The sequence below is a fragment of the Myotis lucifugus genome, unplaced genomic scaffold, assembly GCF_000147115.1.
Source record: "Myotis lucifugus unplaced genomic scaffold, Myoluc2.0 scaffold_127, whole genome shotgun sequence".
Taxonomy (NCBI): Eukaryota; Metazoa; Chordata; class Mammalia; order Chiroptera; family Vespertilionidae; genus Myotis; species Myotis lucifugus.
In genome coordinates, this window is record NW_005871175.1 from 3391519 (window position 1) to 3410467 (window position 18949).

Genomic DNA, 18949 nt, shown 5'->3' on the forward strand with positions numbered 1-18949 from the left:
TTTCCCCCCCCCCCCCCCTCCCAAAGAGAAGGGGGGGGGGGGAGGGCTTTTTCCCCCCCCCCCCCCCACCCAAAAAAAAAAGGGTTGTTTTTTTTTGTTTTTTTCCCCCAACCCCCCCCCCCCCCAAAAAGGGGGGGGGCCCAAAATGGGGGGGTTTCCCCCCCCTTTTCCCTTTCCACCCCCGGGCCCAGGGGGGGGGGGGGGTTGGTTTGCCCCCCCCCCCCCCCTTTCAACACACACAGAGCAGGGCGATCAGGGGGTTGGGGCTCCATATCCTGTCACACACAGAGCAGGGCGATCAGGGGGTTGGGGCTCCATACCCTGTCACACACAGAGCAGGGTCAATCAGGGGGTTGGGGAGCTCCCCCCGTCACACACAGAACTGCAGGGTAATCAGGGGGTTTGGGCGCTGCCCCCTGTCACGCTGATCCCGGTGCCGGGAGGCATACTACCCTTTTACTATATAGAATAGAGGCCTGGTGCACGGGTGGGGGCCGGCTGGTTTGCCCTGAAGGGTGTCCTGGATCAGGGTGGGGGTCCCCACTGGGGTGCCTGGCCAGTCTGGGTGAGGGGCTGAGGGCTGTTTTCCGGCTGGTGGGTGACTAAAGCTCCCAACAGCTCCTTTTTTTCTTTTTTTTTCTTTTTTTATTCTGGGCCAGCTTTAGCTCTGAGGCCTCGGCTGCTGAAAGCCAGTTTCTGGCCTTTGTTTTTCCTTCTGTATTTGATACAATGTTGCAGTCCGCCTGGCTGAACCTGGCTGACTGAAAGCGGGTTTCTGGGGTTTTTTTTAGCTTCTTATTTGCAACATAGTACATAGTTGCTTAGAGTTGCAGCTGAGAGGCCGGCAACTCAGGCGGGGAACGTTGGAGTCCGCCGTCACTGGAGCAAGCAAGCCTCCCAGTTCGCTTCAGTGCATGGCTGCCGGCCGCCATCTTGGCTGACAGTTAATTTGCATAAGGGTATGCTGATTAGCCAATGGGAAGGGTAGCGGTCGTACGCTAATTACCATGTTTCTCTTTTATTAGTGTAGATTTGTTTATTGTCCATCTCCTCAACCAGAATGTAAGAGCCCTGAAGCAGGAGTGCTGTGCTCGTTTGTAGATGCATCTCATAGAAACTGCCGCCAGTGCATAGTAGGTACTTAATAAATGTGTTTTAATTAATCAGTTTTCTAGAACTGTGCTAAGAAGGGGTGTGAGGCTGATGGCCAGGACATAGCTATGTTATTCATGGACTTGGAGAGAGAGTCTCAGCACCTCGGCTTCCAAGCTGCTAACCAGGGCCTTGGGAAACAGGGAGATTGCTTGGGAAAGGGATCTACCAAGCTGGTATGTCAAGGAAAAGAAGAGTTTCCCAGGTACAGGATCCAGAAGGACATTTCTCACAGAGGGAGGACCGTGCCTGCGCCACAGAACATGTTCATGTCTACCCCCATAGAGCATCATGTTCTCTTTCCACCGCCTGATAGGCCCTTCCCTCCGCAACTTTCTATCTGTCTGTGTCTTCTCCTCCCTAGTGCTTTGTCCCAGCACTAGAGGCCCCTTGCCCATTGCCAAGGATAGACACACCCAATCTAAGCCCTTGGAGACCAGATGGCTTAGGGATACTAAGAGCACTTCTGAAATTTAAACTCAGGGGAGCAGAATTTTATGTTTCCTGTTATTTCACCTGTGTGCCTTTCCCTAGCCGCCAATTGGAATCTCCAGGTTCCAGGAGTCCTCCCAGATTCAGATCCCCTCCTTAATGTGTAACCCTTCTATGGTAGGTTGTTAAATTGCCCAAAGACAAAGACTATGCCAGTAACTTCCAAAGTAGGATTTCTGTTTCTCCCTAGACCTCATGGGTCTGGATGTGGTCCTAAAATATTTCCACCCAGGAGAACCATTCATTTCTTAATTTCCAAAGGAGAGGGATCTCCTTCTGAAGCTCAGAATTCAGACCTGCATGGCTGAGTATAATCAAAAGAAGCCTGACTCATTCTGAAGTCCAATACTGGTTACCAAGGGCTTCGGACCTTTTGGTGCTTCTTAGACACCTTTCTACCTCCACAGCTTCTGTTCGTTCTCTGGAAGGTGACCAGTCAACATAGATTGACTATTTTATGTCAGGCATTATACAAGGTCTGATGAATATGTCAGAAACTCTAGAATGAGTAGGGAAGCCATGGCCAGAGTGGCTCAGTGAGTTGGGCATCATTCCGTGTACCAAAAGATTTGCGATTTGATTCCTGGTCAGGGCACATGCCCAGGTTTCAGGCTTGATCCCCAGTAGGGGGTGTGTAGGAGGCAGTCAATCAATGTTTCACTCTCACATCAATATTTCTTTCTCTCTCCCTCTACCTTCCTCTCTCTTTCTAAAAAATGATTATATATATATATATATATATATATATATATATATATATATATATATATCCAGCAAGCAAAATGCCCAGTCCTCCTGAATTGGGGTGCCAGCCACCCAGGGAATGTGTGCTCCCTGCTTGGGTTTGAATTCCTGAGCCAGCTGGACTGGGGCTGCTGTCACCAGCAGGGTGGAGCTGCCTCTTTTGGCTTTTTCAGGTGTCTTTGATGTCATCAGCCAGTGGCTGCATGCCATCATAGTACTATTTGCCAGGGTGAGGCAGATGGCATATTCCTACCAAATGTGTTCAAATCTGAGCAGGGTGAGAATTACGTGAATGACACGTCTTTATTTGGCCATCATTTCTCATTTGCTTTCCTAGTTTTTCCTTCTCATTTTTCCCCCCTTTTTTCCCTTCCATAGCTTTTAGTATACTCCCACACCCCAACCCATCTTGCCTGGCCAAATAGTTCATTAAACCGTATTGAAATGGCCACTTTACTTGTCTGTAGCCTATGCTAGACTGTTAGCTCCTCAAGCACAGAGGCCATAGCTCATTCACTCTGAGGGCCCTTTTGTAGTGCCTGACACATCGTAAGGACACATGCTGTATGTTTGCGGAATGACCGAATGCCTTTTCCACCTAATATTTCTATGTTTGGCCCTGTGAGGAACCTAGTTGCATATGATTTCTGTAGAAAGTATAGCATCATCACAGGTTTCAGACAGACTTGAATTTTAAGCTCACCTCTATCACTTACTAGCTATCTAACCTTAGCTAAAGTCCCTTCCCTCTCCAAACTTCAGTTTTCACGTCTGTACCTACTTCTCAGTGCTGCCAAGAAGATTAGGTGTGTTACATTTAGCATGTAAATGTCTAAAATACAGTAAAAGTCAATGTGTGTTTTAATTTCCCTCCTAATTGACTATAGTATACAGTCTTCATGCATTTTCCTCTTTTTCATCCGGGATTTGGAGGGTTGGTGTTCTGTCAGTTAGGATGGATTAAAAACCAACATCACCAGAATCTCAGTGGCTTCAAACAACAATGCGTAGTTTCTTCTCTGGGCTTTGTGTCCCTCTCAGGTCGTGGGGGCTCTGCCAGGCAGCCCGAGGCTTCCTCTCCATAGAGCTTTTCCTGATGACTGAGGCAGGTGGACGGAAGCGGTAAATTGCATATCAGATTTTAAAGGCTTCCACTCAGAAGTGGCACATGTCACTGACATTCATAGTTTACCACCCACAGTAAACCCACCTTATTCAGGGAAGCGTGTGATCCTACCACAGGGCAGGAAGAGAAGAATCGGGGTGTTGTTGAACACCAATGACCACCCCAGCAATACTTCAGATGAGTTGACGTCAATGTTCTATGAAATCTGAAGTTACTTTGACCTAAATTTAGAGTGAGGGCTGTTGAGCAAATGAGTAAAATCAATAAGATTGTAATGGTGAGTGTGTAGCCTTCTCCAGAGAAGAAATTACTTGAATGACATTAAGTGTTAGTAGCGACAGGCTCTTGAGTTGCAGTCCAGTCTTAATTAGTCCGCACAACAGGCAGCAGAGCCCTCTGCTTGTAGTAGATTCCCCATGACTAGATTAGCCCTAGGATGTGCCCTTGCACGTAATAAAAGTACGTTTCTTCCCCAAACTAACCTAGAGTTTAAGGTTGCCATAATTTAAACTGACCCTTCTCCTGGCTCTTTGCTTACATTTGGGCTATTTTACTGTGTTCATGCTGTACTTCTTATCATCATCACTCAGTGGTTTATTGATTGATTGCCTGCTGTGGTAAAAATGTAACATTAAAGAGTCTGGGCTCTGGATCCTGACTGCCTGGGTTCAAGTTATGGTTCTGCCATTAATTGGCTATGTGGCCTTGGGCAAGTTACTCAACCTCTCTGTGCCTCATTTCTCTCATCTGTGAAATGGGGTGGTGGTAGCACCTAGCTCATAGCATAGTCCTGAGGATGAAATGAATGAATGCATGTAAAGTACTTAGAATAGTACTTTTCACTTGGTAAGTGCTCAATGAAGGTTAACCATTAGCATCATTCTTAGGCATAGGGAAATACAAAGGGCGTTTGGTGCAGGAAGAAACGTTTGTTTTGTTTGCTGTTGTATCCCATGCTTAGAACGGTGTGCATGCCAGGTACTCAGTACATATTTGTTGAGTGAATCAATGAATGGGCTCTACTCTCATGAAATTTAAAATCCAGCCTAATCCTTGACCCCTTTCTTGGAATAATAAGAGAACTTCCTTCTCTTAAAAGCTGCCTTGACCAACCTTGAATTTTCTATTTTCACAGCTATGCGTTTTCTGGTACATGCTAAAATAAGTAAACATTAGCCCATCGGATCAGCTTACATAGAACTAATAAATACAGGAGTTGATTCAAAGTTAACTGACAGGGAAAGACTGAGTAAGTAATGGAACAGGCAGGACACAGAAGGAGCAGAAGTGAAAGTGACAAAGCAAGGGCTGAAGTTCAGGAAGATGGATTTAGCCAGTCCCGTGAGCTGAAGAAGGCAGCGAGGGAAGGGGCCTGAGCCGCTGGGGCAGGAGCTGGAGGGGCCAGCCTGACATTGGAAGCCAGGCGGTGGCGCTCACCAAAGCTTGTGGAGAGAGCTGAGCGGGTGTTAGCAGGACTCAGAAAAGCAAACAGACTTGAGAGTGCTGGGGGGAGAGAAGAGGTATCTTAGGGTCTTATTTGAAGACACTCTTTAACCTAGAAAGGCTGTGTAAATCAGGGCTGGGGCTGCCCCTGTAAATAGCAGAGTAGAATGTACCTGACCCCACGTTTAAGGGGGAGTCAGTCTTTCCCATCAGGGTTTCTTCTCCACTGGAAATGTAGACTCTGCTCTTGACTTGTTCAGAGATATGGAAACCCTGAGACCACATTGAAGGGTGAAAAAAGAACTGAGCGTCTGATTCTGCCATGAATGAGGGATAAGGTGGCAAGGTTAGGCAGGTGGAACGGTGGCGTTCAGTCGTGCTCATTTGGGAAGGTCAGTCCAGGCAGCCAGGAATAAATTACCCCCCTGCCCAGGGCCAGCCTTTCCCTCCACCGGCCAAAGGGGGTGGTGCTTTGGGCGGCTATGAAAAAGAAAAGAGATTGATGTGTATAGCTTTTCAGAACTGGAATATCTTTACTGTTTTGCTAATTTAAAACTGAAGTTTTGTGCTTTAAAAAAAATCAAATGAAACAGAAGCACATAAAGTAGAAGGTGGTCTCTCATACTTCCAGAGATAACCTTTGATAGGTATTGTTTCATTCAATAGCTGATTATTGAGCACCCCTATATGTGCCAGACACAAACACTACTTTAGGAGGTTCAAATGCATTAATAATTAAAACAAAGGTTTTGGTCTTCACTGGGCTTACATTCCAGAGCTATACTGTCTAATACATTAGGCACTTATGACTAGTAAATTAAACTAAATGCAATTTAAAATCGAGATTCCTCAGTCACACTAGCCACATTTGAATTCTCAATAGCCATATGTAGCTAATGGCTACCATATTGGACCAAACAGATATAGAACATTCTGTCATTGCAGAAAGTTCAATTAGGCAATGAAATTCTAGAGGAATAATGACTGTTAACAGTTTGTAATATATATATATATATATGGTGTGTGTGTGTGTGTGTGTGTGTGTGTGTGTATTTGTGTATATCTAAAATATATAATGCCATGGCCCTACCTGAATTGGCTTACTGGATAGAGCGTCAGCCTGTGGACTGAAAGGTCCCAGGTTTAATTCTGGTCAAGGGCACATTCCCAGGTTGCGGGCTCGATCCCAAGTAGCCGGTGTGCAGGAGGCAGCCAGTCAATGATTCTCTCTCATCATTGATGTTTCTATCTTTCTCCCCCTGTTGGTGTCCAGCCCCAGCAGGCCATCTCCCTTCCTCTCTGAAATCAATAAAAATACATTTAAAAAATAATAAAATAAAATATAGAATGGCATGTATACTGCATAGCATGTGTACTATACCTACTGTTCAATCTACTCTTGTTGCTTAACAGTCCTGCACAGGCATTTTCTTTTGTCAATAAATAGTAGGTCACACATAAATTTTTGCCCTCATATTGATGGGTGTTTAATTTAATTCCAGTTTTTCACTGTTATAAACCATATAACTGTGACCACCCTTGGAACCTCTACCCTTACACATTTCTCCAACCCTTTCCTAATACATATTCTGCAAAGTGGACTGAGATAGCGCATGTAGGGCACTGAGCACACGGCAAGAGCCCCGTGCATGCTGGTGTGTGTGTGATTGTGTGAGGCGTTACCGAGGTCCCTGGAGGAGCCATTTCAAGGAGTTGCTGCTTCAGAGGTTTCCTGCTTAGATCAGTCCCTGAGGCTTCTCACAGCCAGCAGACCAGACAGCCATAGCCTGCCTCTGGAAACAGCCCTGGCCCACAGACAGCGTTCTCCTTGGATTTGGGGGGTGTTTGGTTTTTGCTTTTTGTTTTCAGAAGAACTACACATCTTGAATCTAGCCACATGTTCGATTTCCTGGCCGCCTCCTGAGTGCCTGGTCCCAAATAAGGTGCCAGACCCCTTGCTATTCTGAGAACTGCCTCGTTTTATGAGCTCACTGCACAATGTTTTCACCTGGAGGGAGGCAAGCACTTGGTGCAGAAATGAAGGCAGATGTTGGCTGGTGTGTGAAGAGAGAACTCCAGTCACCAACCCGGACAATCTGGGTTGATTGTTTTTCTTTCCCTGGTGGAGACCTAAAAGAAATCCTAACCACCCTGGAGTTTGGATTTCTAAAGTCACCCTCAGCTCCCGCGCCCTTTCAGCGAAACAAGAAGCTCTGACTTTGCTCCAGGGTTAAATGTAGTAACTGAATGATGAGCTGGCTGTGGCTAACCGGTTCTTCAGCCCCTCCCCATACCACTCTTCAGGGAGAAGAGTTTGGGCTCTGAGTCCAGGCCCTCCATACCCTCCAGGACACGTGGTGGACATGGAGTAACTGTGAAAACAGCTGTGGGCTTAAGGATGCCCCTGCCCAGAGCACTTGAAAGCCAGAAACCTTAACACTTTGTGATAATTCCTTTCCATGGACAGTTTAAACCACCCTGTAGCTGCCTCCATCAAAGGTTGAAGGAGATCGGAGCATAAGACTGGATTGGGGTTGGGGCAGGTAAGCTCCTAGGAGGCTACAGGTGGCGGCTGTCTCCACCACAGCAGGAAGCTGGCCCCATCCTTGGGGTCAATGTGCAGGGAGACCAGCTGCCTTCTCTCCTGCCCCTTCCAGACCCCGAGCTGCAGGAAGAAGGCATCCCCCTGCAAGCTTTCCTGGTCCCCTGCCTTGGTCGGCAGGGTCCATTCTCAAGGCCCTTCCTTGCCTCAAAAAGAAGCGAGGGAGATGAGGGGAGGGGTGCATTTTCACCCTTCTCCCCATGCCATGGGCCCACTGGCAGCCCTCGCTGGACCTCATCCCATCTCTGAATCAGGCATGGCTCACCCACACACTAATCCACACTGCCTCCAAAGGAAAATACAGAAAAGTGGTAGATAAGAGGCCTCTGAGCGGGAGCTTATATTTCAGGCGTAGCGAGGCTGGCTCGGTTCAATGGAGATTTACAACAACAGGTGCAGTGGAACCGTACACGGAGGCAGAGGGTGATCTCTGTGAGTGTTGGGGGTGGGGAAGGGGGGCTCTCATTTGATCTGTCTTCTACTGGAAGAAACATAAACTCCATTTGCTCTTCTGTTCTCTTAAGAAACAAAGGGGATGAAAGGAACTTTAGGCCAATAAGCTTCCCTTTTGTTCTTCCTTTTTCTCCAATAGATCAGAAAACGATTCCATATTATTAGCCACTGAGCCTTTCTCAAAATGAAAATGAAAAGACAAGACTGTCCCTCCATACTTAGAAATCTCATGATAGCAAGCTCACTGCAGCTGGGGATCAAGAAGCATAAAGGAAAAGACGGTTAGACTCTTCCAAAGCTCCTCTGAGTGAGAGTGAGAACAAGAGGCAGAGGAGGGCCGTGCAGTAACATGAAATGTGCGATGACTGGGCCTTTGATTTCATCCTTTTCTACAAGTGGACAATTAGCTGCAGCACAGGTTTGTGCAATTAGCAGGCAAGCCAAACCTTGAGTGATGTCTTCATTGTTACTTGGATAAGAAAGCACTTCCCAGTGACACATCACGGCCAGAAATGACACCTGTTATTCCCACACTCTCAATTTTCTTGGCATGTCTCAAAGTACAGCCTTATCTCTTAAAAGCCCTACGGTACTGTTTTTGAAACCAGCAACAAGACCTGGACTGAGATTCAGACAGGAGCAGAAGTCCTGCGTGTTGATGTGGTCCTTCTCAGCTTCCTTCCTTTCTGGCACCTCCAGGAAGCCTTCCAGGTGTTCTTCGGGGGGGGGGGGGGCGCGGCTCTGCTGCAGCTGCATCAGGTAGAACCGCCCCTCCCTGCATCTCTGCACTGGGAGGTCCAGGGCTGGTTGCAGGTGCTGGCCCATCAGGCACCCTTCCCAGAGGACAGGAATCAGCCTCCAGCAGGTCTTGGAAGGGCTCTCCGTGGAAGGGGCATCTGGGCTTGGTTTCCATCTCTCTGAAATGCCAGACTGGCTCTTTGGTTCTGAAACTGCTAAATTCAAATGATGACAGTGATTGTGCAAGGTAAAGAAAAATAGTGTAAGCAGATCAGGTTTTCCCCACCATACGTTTACATCCATTCTCTGTGTTTTTATCTTTGTTGCTGCTTCAGCTTTCGTAGTACCCCAAAAAGAACAAGCAAGAAGCAAGCAAATATTCATGTAAAATCTGCCAACTGAGCTTAACTCGTGGCCATGGTTGGTGATGCCTTTCCACGCATATAACACAGGCTTCTTCTCCCCTCGCTCGGAAAATGAGATCAAATGGAGAATTCGTCACAGCGCCTAGGAAGTACAGCGTGGCTCCCAGGGGCTCTGCCACCTGACAGCTTTTGCAAACAACCAGATGCAGGTAATCTCTCCAGTCAGCTCCGAGATGCCGTCCAGCAAACCATGCCACACTATTCAGAACCACCATTAATGTCAACACACTTTGAAAGGAGACCGTAGTACAAATAGCAAGTTTGTAATTCAATAGAATTAATTCAACAGAATAAAGACAGTCAACCTGTTAGGAAGCGCTCGTAGCGGGCCATGCTGCCTTTGGGAGCTTGTCTGTGATTATGGCCAGGAGCTGTGTGCCACCTCCTTGGGCAGGAGAATGGGAAAGTCTGTGAGCATGACTGCTGGCATAAGTGGTTGTGTGGGCAGTTCCCCCACCTGTGGCAGGTCTCATTCCTGGAAAGGGGGACCCAAAGTTGAAAGGATAGGAGAGAGATCTGATTGTCCCCTGGTGGTAGCCCCATAATAGGAGATTGTATAACTGATCAAAAAATGGATGCCTACCTTTTAAAAGAAATAGCCTCAGACATGGTATTTCAGTTATTCAGAATGCTGAACTTCCAGCTCTCCTTGTCTAAGGTGATTTAGGTTGCTTTAATAACCAACATATAAAATCGTATTATTTAATGTGATACTACAGTATCATACGCTTAACAAAGTCCTTGAGGCCTCCTTTATTTAACCACAGAAAAGGTTAAGATAAGGAACTATGTTTTTATAGTCAGGGTGGTCAGAAAGGCCACTTTGAGAGAAATGTTTTGAAATAGATGGGCTGTTTCCTTCCGCGATGATCCAGTGTTGTCCTTTTTGCTGCCTCGGCATCTCCTGAAACAGCGCAGACGGTCAGGTTCAAGGGGCTGCTCCTCGCACTGCCGGTCCTGCATCCCACTCCCTGGGCCTCCCTGCCAACGTGGCCTGCGCCCTGCCATTGACCATGCCAGTTCCAAAGCCTGTTCCTGACAGCTTTCCTTCCTTCAGGCGTCCCGACATGTTCTCTCACAAAAGCCTCAGGGCTTGGGCTCCAATCCTGGGAAGTGACATTTTCTTGAGACTGAACAAGCCTTTCCCATCCACCACGCATCCCAAACCTGCCTAATAATAAGAGATCTCAGCTGTCGCCCGTCCTTGGTTCAGCTGGTTCAGGGAGCTGAATTTGCTGGAGGCTTAACAAGGAGTGTGGCCGGTTTCTGCTTTGTTACATTTTTTAAAATGATGATACATTTAAAAGATTATATTATACATATGTGTTATAAAGCATCATATATATATGGCTAATATGCGAAGTGTCACTTCTGGAGTTCGGGGGAGACCGAGAGTTCAGTTGCTCGCTATGACGTGCGCTAACCACCAGGAGGTGGTGTGGAACGAAGGAAGGCCCCAGATGGCAGCTGGCCGGCAGCTGGAAGACCCCAATCGGCCCTGATCACCAGCCAGGCCTAGGAACTCTACCCGAGCACGAATTTCGTGCACCGGGCCTCTAATTACATCATAAACACCCATGAACCTATCACCCTATCCCAAAGGGTGGCTTACCCACCCACCCCCACCCAGAGATAATCACTTACTGAAGTTTGTATTTATCATTCTCTTCCTGTTTAAGACAGTTTTACCTCATATCCATGCATACTTTAACCACGTAGAGTTTCGTTTTGCTTGTTAAAGAAAAAACAGAATTTATGCGGCCAACCGAGGTTGCGCTTCTTAAGAAGCCTTTGGAAAGGTGACCCGCTTAGCATGCGGCTGCAACTGCTCAGCGCCATCTGGGAGCTCTTTGTTTGAAATTTCCTGCAGAGGTAGTTTATCAGCTCCGCTAGAAGCAGTGCTATTGCTTTACAGCATTCTGGTCTGACTCAACCCTTTTCCCTGTCACCCCTCTGTCTTCCCCACTCACTGGTTTAAGGGTTATTTAGTGGGTGCCTCCTGTGAGCCAGGGCCTGGGCTAGGGGTTGGCAATGAACCAAGGAGAGCCCCTGCCTGCTGAGCTGATCACCATCTTGCCTCTGCTTCCCTCCTGGTCATTTGAGCAGTGACTGTAGGCCACAGGCTAATACATTTCAAGACACTGAGCAGGAGGCAGTGAAGCAAGGATCTGTGTGTGCGGGGAGCCTGACGGAGACTTTGGGAGGGACTGCAGGACGTGGTCAGGCTTTGTGGGCCATCTCGGGGCCTTTGCGGCATCACCTGGATGTCTCTGACTCTGATTTTATCTGTTGGGCCGGCTTCGCTCACACCCTCATCCAAGCCCATGTCATTGCCTCCACACCTGCTGAGGGCCCCTGCCATGAGGTGTAGATCAGGGCTCTGCAATGACCGAGGACATGAGCCCTGTAAACCTGCAGTCTGACCTCTGAGATGTGATTCTTTTAGATTAGAGGGATGTAAACGTCACACTACAGAACAGTCATGGGGAGGTAAAGCACAGCATGGGGAATATAGTCAGTAATCCTGTATATTATAATAACAGCAAAGGATGCAAATTGTCCCCTCCACCAGGAGTTGTCCGGGAGTTTGACCAGGGGGCGGGGCCGGCCAGGGGAAGGAAGGGAGGGAGGCCCCAGCTGGCAGCCGACAACTGCTAGGAACCCTACCAGTGCACAGATTTCATGCACTGGGCCTCTAGTACTCTAATAACTTTGTATGGTGTGTCAACTATAATTGAAAGTAAAAATGATCTTTAAAAAAGTCACACTAGGTCATTAAACATTAGATTGCTGACACAGATACAAATTGCCTGTGTAGTATAAATATGAGACCTCATATATGTATATTTATTTATATATAATATTATAATTATATTGTTATGTATTATATGTTCTCAACCAGTCTCCACATGAGCCACTTACCAGAGTAACTGACATTTTACAATCCTCTATGAGTAGATTTTTAAATATTTTTTTATTGATTTCAGATAGGAGGGAGAGGGAGAGAGATAGAAACATCAATGGTGAGAGAGAATCATCAAGTAGCTGCCTCCTGCATGCCCCACATTGAGGATCAAGCCCACAGCTCGGACATGTGCCCTGACCAGAAATCGAACTGTGACCTCCTGGTTCATAGGTCCCTGCTCAACCATTGAGCCACACTGGCCAGGCACAATCTCTCTATGAAGCAGAATGACTAACACAGAAACTCTGAGCCCTCATGGCTCTATGGCAGCCTCCATGTGCCCGGGCACATCTGCCCTCTCAGGCTGAGTTGTATGATTCCCAAGACTTTTAGGTTTGTTTCCAAACCAGTGTATGACAGTTATACTTGCTATTAAGTTTAAACCATAATTAAATGTTCTTACACACCGATTAAATATGAATTCAAAAAGAAAACTGTCTCAGTGAAAACCAAATTGAAAGCTTTTGAAAGACTCAGTAAAGCATTTTAAAAGTGCTTTTGAATTAGGTGTGAGAAGGCAATTGTAAAAGGTTGTAGGAAAAACAATGTTACATCTAAAATAATTCTGCTCTCAGATTGTGCTACAGGTGTCTTTAATGTCTTGTCCTGCTTTCGATGAACTGAAATTAGAAATTCTACATGGTACATAATGGTTTTATTTTTTAAGAAAGGCAAAACTCTTATCAACAAGCAATACTCAAAGAAAAGACCTTGGCCTTTCCTCAAAAGATTAGTGAAACAATGGACATTTATGTTTTAATTTTATATAAAATGTTTTATTTCTACACATCTATGTGTGTGGGAGATCGATGCTCATGATCCCCATCTTTAAATGGCCCCCAGCATGTTTGACAAAAAGGGCTTCTACCGTAGCTTTACTTACCACTGACCAGCGCTGCCTACTCAGGAGTGGTTTATGCAGTCAACCTCCCTCCAGGCTCTCAGAGGGGACGACACTTGCTGGGGTTTATTTGTTTTTTTTATTTTGTTTGTGTGTGTGTTTTTATTTACCAAGAATTTATGGAGAACCATGAGAAAAGACTCCGTCTTTGAAACAATGGTTTGAAAAGAGAGAAAAGGCGATGTCAGACAGCTGGATGGATGAGGGAGGTCATGACCTCCTGGTGCTCTGCCCTTTCTGGCCGAGTCCCACTCCCAGGCTGACCTTTTCTCTCACTGCCCCAGGAGCCCCTGGAGGTGGGGCCCTGCCACCCGGGGGTTCCTGAGAGGCAGGAAGGCAGCATGCAAACTGGAAAATGGGCCTGGCATCTTCAACCTCGGGCCAGTCCGAGGATGAGGAGGCCAGCCTTGGGTAACTTGGGTCCAGATGACAGAAGGACCTCTTGACCAGGCTCAAACATTTTTGGGTCCTAGTTTGTATCAGTCAGATGGGAGGGACCTTCAGAGCTATGAGGAGAACACATTTCAAATCCTATTTTAGTCATGCCCTCAGTTTAGTCAGCCATAGAAGTGGCATGCTTTATGTTGGTCCTGCCCCTTTGTACGCGCTGTGTCTGTACTTTGTGTGTGTGTGTGTGTGTGTGTGCATGTGTGCATGCATGTGTGTGTGTGTGTGCATGTGTATGTGTGTCGGAAGGCCTTATCAGCGGTTCTCAACCTATGGGTTGCAACCCCTTTGGGGGTTGAACGACCCTTTCACAGGGGTCGCCTAAGACCATCCTGCATATCAGATATTTACATTATGATTCATAACAGTAGCAACATTACAGTTATGAAGTAGCAACGAAAATAATTTTATGGTTGGGTCACAACATGAGGAACTGTGTTAAAGGACCAGAAGGTTGAGAACCACTGCCTTAGATAATGGCTACTTCAGTTCCAATCCAGGCGAAGGCCCAGGACACAGCAGCCTCCTGAGCTGAGATGCTTTATTTTCCTTACTACCTAAGGAATACAACCCAACTTATGGAACCAGACGAGTAAGAAGCCCAGCTTCATTTCAGCCATCCCAGGAGGATCATTTAGCTGTTCAGCCTTCTCTCCATCTTAGCTTCATTGTTGCTGAAAGTGTGGGTCCCTGCAGTGCACAAAACCATGGAAACCACTGTTCTCACTCCGCGGAAGCGAAGGGACCTCAGTAAGTGGAGACGGGTGAGAGGGAAGGGAGAAGGGCAGGCACCAACACAGGAGCCAAATTTTGTTGCTCTGAGGAGTAACTGGACCCCTGCCCAGGAGATCCCTGAGCCCTGCAGAGAAAGAAATCGCAGGGGCATGAGTCATCCCTATTTTAGAAGAACACAGGGGTGCCCTAGGGACTGGGGGCCTCCCTTATCAAGAAGTAGGCACCTGAAGCACACAGTCCATGCCTGGCTAAAGTCTAGGGTCAGCTTCTGGTTTATTCTCTGTGTAACCAGTGGATTAAGTGAGAATTGACTGGAGTTGTACACTTAGAGCTCCCTTACCAAACACTGTTATCTCATAAGCTGGCTTAATGGGGCCGGCTGTCAGGGGCTTATTGGAAGTAACGGAGTACAGCACCTTTGGGAGCAGAGATCCAAAGGCGAGTGCGCAGGCAGGCCCAGGGGACCTCACACCTTGTGTGGCTCAGAAGGCGAGCCTGGGGTCCAGCTGCAACCCCACAGCGAGTGTCTACCGCCAGGAACAGGCCCAGGTCTTCCCAAGAAGGAAGGCACTCACTCCGTTTTGAAAGCATTTCTTCCATCTTTAGAGTGAATTAAGTGTTCTATTGATCTTCTATATATGTGGTCTTAGCACCGCTGAAAGAAAGCAGTTGGTTAACAGGACCAACTCAAGTTAGACTGCGAGGGTTTCAATCTTAGCTTTTCTGCTTAGTAGTTGAGTGGCTCTGTGTTATTTAACTTCTCTTTGGCTCAGTTTCCCCATCCACAGAATGGGAATAATAATGGTTCCTAACTTGCTGGGTTTCTGAGGAGACTAGATGAACTAATATGTATAAACTTCTTAGAATAGTGCCTAATGTAAGTGATTATAACGATCACTATTTTCATAGAAAAGACTTCATCCCCTTCCATAGCTTTTCCGTCCACATCATCTCTTCACTATTAACCGCAGCTACATTCACAGAGGAGATTCTGAATGGGGGAGGCAGTGTGCATGGAGGAGCTCATGTCTGTGATCAAAGGGACATTTTGAACTCTGACTTTGCTAGGGATAAGACTGTGATCTTGCACAAGCCATGTCCTCTCTTATCCACGCACGCACGTGTGTGTGTGTGTGTGTGTGTGTGTGTGTGTGTGTCTGAGAACCCTTTGCTTTGGATGCCAGGCACGCTGGAAAGGGTGATGGCTTGGGCAGAAGTTGAAGTTGCCCTCCTACAGTTGGTAATGGACTTTTTTAGGAAAGTATTACTTTATTGGCAAATTTAGGACTTTTTATTTTCCTTCCTTTGGCAGTCTTATTTTTGTGTTGGTTTCATTTTGTCCATTACCAGTAATCTCTAAACATTTTTGTCCAACAGCCTATGCCACAGGTGACCTAACTCTTTGCAATCATGTAGGCTTTGCTTAATTTCAATGTATAACTCACAATTTCCAGGCCTTGTGGGACTGAGCTTAAACTGAGGCATCTGCACTAACGCCGCATGGTCAGTGTCAGAACTGAACCGAATTGTAGGGCCCTCAGTTGGTGTCTGGAGAGTTAGAGAATCAGTTGGTGTGGAGGAACAAACATTCATTTGGTGTCAGAAATGTGAGTAAAAACAGTTCCTAATTATGCCCACCCTGTAAGAGTTATATACAGTGGTCCACAGGAATGACAAGGAGAGGCTCAGCTACTCACATCCTCCTCCCTGAGTCCGCTGCCGTTGGGTTCCTACAGATGCTCCTATGTCCTTTACAAACACTCCTTTTTAGTTTAAGCTTGTTTGGATCTAGCTGTATTCCCTAAAAATGATTTTTCTCTTTATCAAAATCAACCAGTGTCTCCTCAGTTCACACCCATTGGGACAGCTACAATCCTGAAGACAGATAATAAGCATTTTTGAGGACTCGGGGAAATCAGAACTCTCTTGCCTGCTGGGGGGATATAAAGTGGGGCAGACACTTTGGGAAGCAGCCTGGCAGTTCCCCAAAGGCTAAACACCGAGTTTCTCTATGATTCAGCAATTCTTCTACTAGATACACACCCAATAGAATTGAAAATGTATGTCCACACAAAAGCTTGTACATGTAAAACTAGCATATCCATAATAGCCAAAATGTGAAAATAACCCAAATGTCCATCACCTGATAAATGGATATATAAAATGTGGTATATCCATGCAATGAATATTAGCAATAAAAAAACACAATGAAGTACCAATAAATGCTACAACTAGGATGAACCCCGAAAATACTATGCTAGGTGAAAGAAGCCATCACAAAATATCATGTTTTATGCTTCCATGTATATGAAATGTCCGAGGTAGGTAAATCCATGAGAGAAAAATCATGGACAGGGGTACAGGGAAATGGCATGAAGTTTCTTATTGGAGTGATAAAAATGGTCTAATATTGATTGTGATGATGATGATTGTACAACTATACAACTATGTGAATATACTTATGGCTATTGAGTTGTAAACTTTAAACAGGTTAATAGTATCATATGTGAGTACTATCTCAATAAAATCGTTCCCCCAAAAGAACCCAGGAATACAAGCTTTGGATCCAGGCTGCTGTGTTCAAGTGGCTGCAGAAGCTCTGGGGCCCTGAGACAGGGTTAGGTGAAAGTACTGCATTTGGAAAACTATCCCAGGAAGCAGTCAGGAAGTAGGGAAGTGAGACAGGGAAGGAGGGAAAGCCAAAACGGGGGCCTTAATGAGCGAGTGGCAGTTGTGGGCAACTGGGACTCAGTCCTGCTGGGACCCCCTGGGAAAGCTGTGGAGAACACAATTCAGAATTGCTCTCCCACGGGATGAGCAAGCTGGGCTATTCCTATGAGTGCTGACTCCCCAGCCTGCTCCACAGAGAGGCCAAACATGCTCCCACAATTGGAGAAAGCCCACAAGAGACACAGAAACAAAGAGACAGAGAGAGAGAGAGAGAGAGAGAGAGAGAGAGAGAGAGAGAGAGAAAGAGACAGAGAAACAGAGAGAGAGAGAGAGAGAGACATCAGCTACTTGAGGTAAGAAGCAGTCAGGGTACAGGGAACAGTTCCCCAAACCTACAGGTGATGTCCAGCGTGACTGAGCAGGTACAGGCAGAGCATTGGCAGTGCCTGCTGACAGGAGCGCTACTTAACCCTCAGCCCTACACTTGGGGAGATAATAGCTCCTATTTCATATGAGTGATGTGAGGATTAATGAGTTAATGCGGTATTTACTAGTAAGAGAGTCAAACATGCCCACCTTGAATCTTTCTCTATTTTTTTTAACTTCTGACTTACCCACAATCATCCTCTTCTGCATGAGCTTCTAACAAGATAGAGAATGCATTCATCTATTAGAAGTCTCTAAAAGAAATAGAATTGTCGCTGAGAAGGATCTTCTTATTAGGCCCCCTTTGAGTTGTATTGACTTTGAATGGCTGCCTTTTGAAATACGCCATCTGTTTTGTTAGCATGTGAGAAAGATGCCCATCCCAGCATGCTCTGTTATCGGAGAATTCTGTCATCTTTCTCAGTCTTGCTGTCCTGTTTTATGGAAACGGTTGGTGGCATTCAAGCGAGAGAGGTTCATCACAGCACTCTTGTATTTTCCCGTGTCTCCTCCAGCTTTCCCAGACTGTGTTCTGAGGACGGTAGACCCTGGGGAGCTTTCTCTCTGTGAAATGTCTGCAGTCTGGGGCTTGAAGCCAGTGGCTGCGGTCCCAGGCACTTCTGAGTTCTGTTTCTGTCAAAGACATTTATACTCAACTTTTCATTGCTCGTGGGTGATTGAAGCAACCCACTGAGTGAACCGCTGGGGGGAAATAGGGTTTAAAAAACACACCAATTGTGTAACATGGGGCTCAAGCTGCCATGACTAAAACTTAATTTAAATATTTGTTCACCCAAGAAAATGTCTCTGTGTTGTTTCAGGCTGCGACTCTTCAGGTAACCTGACATTTCACCAAGCCAAAACTGTCGTGGATGCCCTCTTCACGTCGCTCCGGGATATTGCCGGGGCTCGGAGTCTCATGAAGCAGTTCAAGTCTGTATATGTTCCTGGAAACCATACCCACCAGGCAAGTACATACGTTGTAAAGTAACCATGTAATCTGTGTGGCATTTTTAGGATTCAGAGAGTATAAGAAAAATTTCCATGTTAACCTCTCTAAAATGAGGGATTTGTTCTAGATGAACTCCAAGTCCCTTTCCCGTTCAGAGTTCTGGGTTCCCCTGAATATAAATGCATTCCAAGCCTGGCAGGTGTGGCTCCATGGTTAAGCATTGACCTATGAACCAGGAGGTCACGGTTCAGTTCCCAATCAGGGCACATGCCAGGGTTGTGGGCTCGATCCCCAGTAGGGGGCATGCAGGAGGCAGCTGATCAATGATTCTCATCATTGATGTTTCTATCTCTCTCTCCCACTCCTTCCTCTCTCTAAAATTAATAAAACATTTTAAAAAAAATAAATACACAGGCAATGTCAGGCCTGATGTCCTTTAAAAAAAAAAAATCCCAATGCATTTGTACAGCAGGCTTGATGTAGTGATGTGAGGACTGAGTTGGGACAGTCGCTGTCACAGCCTTCATCTGTAACCTTAGGCAAGTCCCTTCCCTTCTTTGTCCCCAGTTACTACAGATGCCAGATGAGGGGCTGGCCTTTGGTGGTTCCCAAGTTTCTGGATCTAAGCAGTCCCATAAACATTTGAACAATTAGAATAATAAAATTATCTAATAGTAT

General features: G+C 46.3%; 1 protein-coding gene across 2 annotated transcripts in view; it reads left to right on the forward strand.

The window, feature by feature from the left end:
• SCFD2 (sec1 family domain containing 2) overlaps positions 1-18949 on the forward strand; it is a 315517-nt gene that overhangs the window by 258084 nt on the left and 38484 nt on the right. For both annotated transcript variants that reach the window (XM_023758303.1, XM_006093976.3), the window contains one exon: positions 18141-18286. In XM_023758303.1, coding sequence (XP_023614071.1) covers positions 18141-18286 — 146 coding nt within the window. The remainder of the gene's footprint in view (positions 1-18140; positions 18287-18949) is intronic.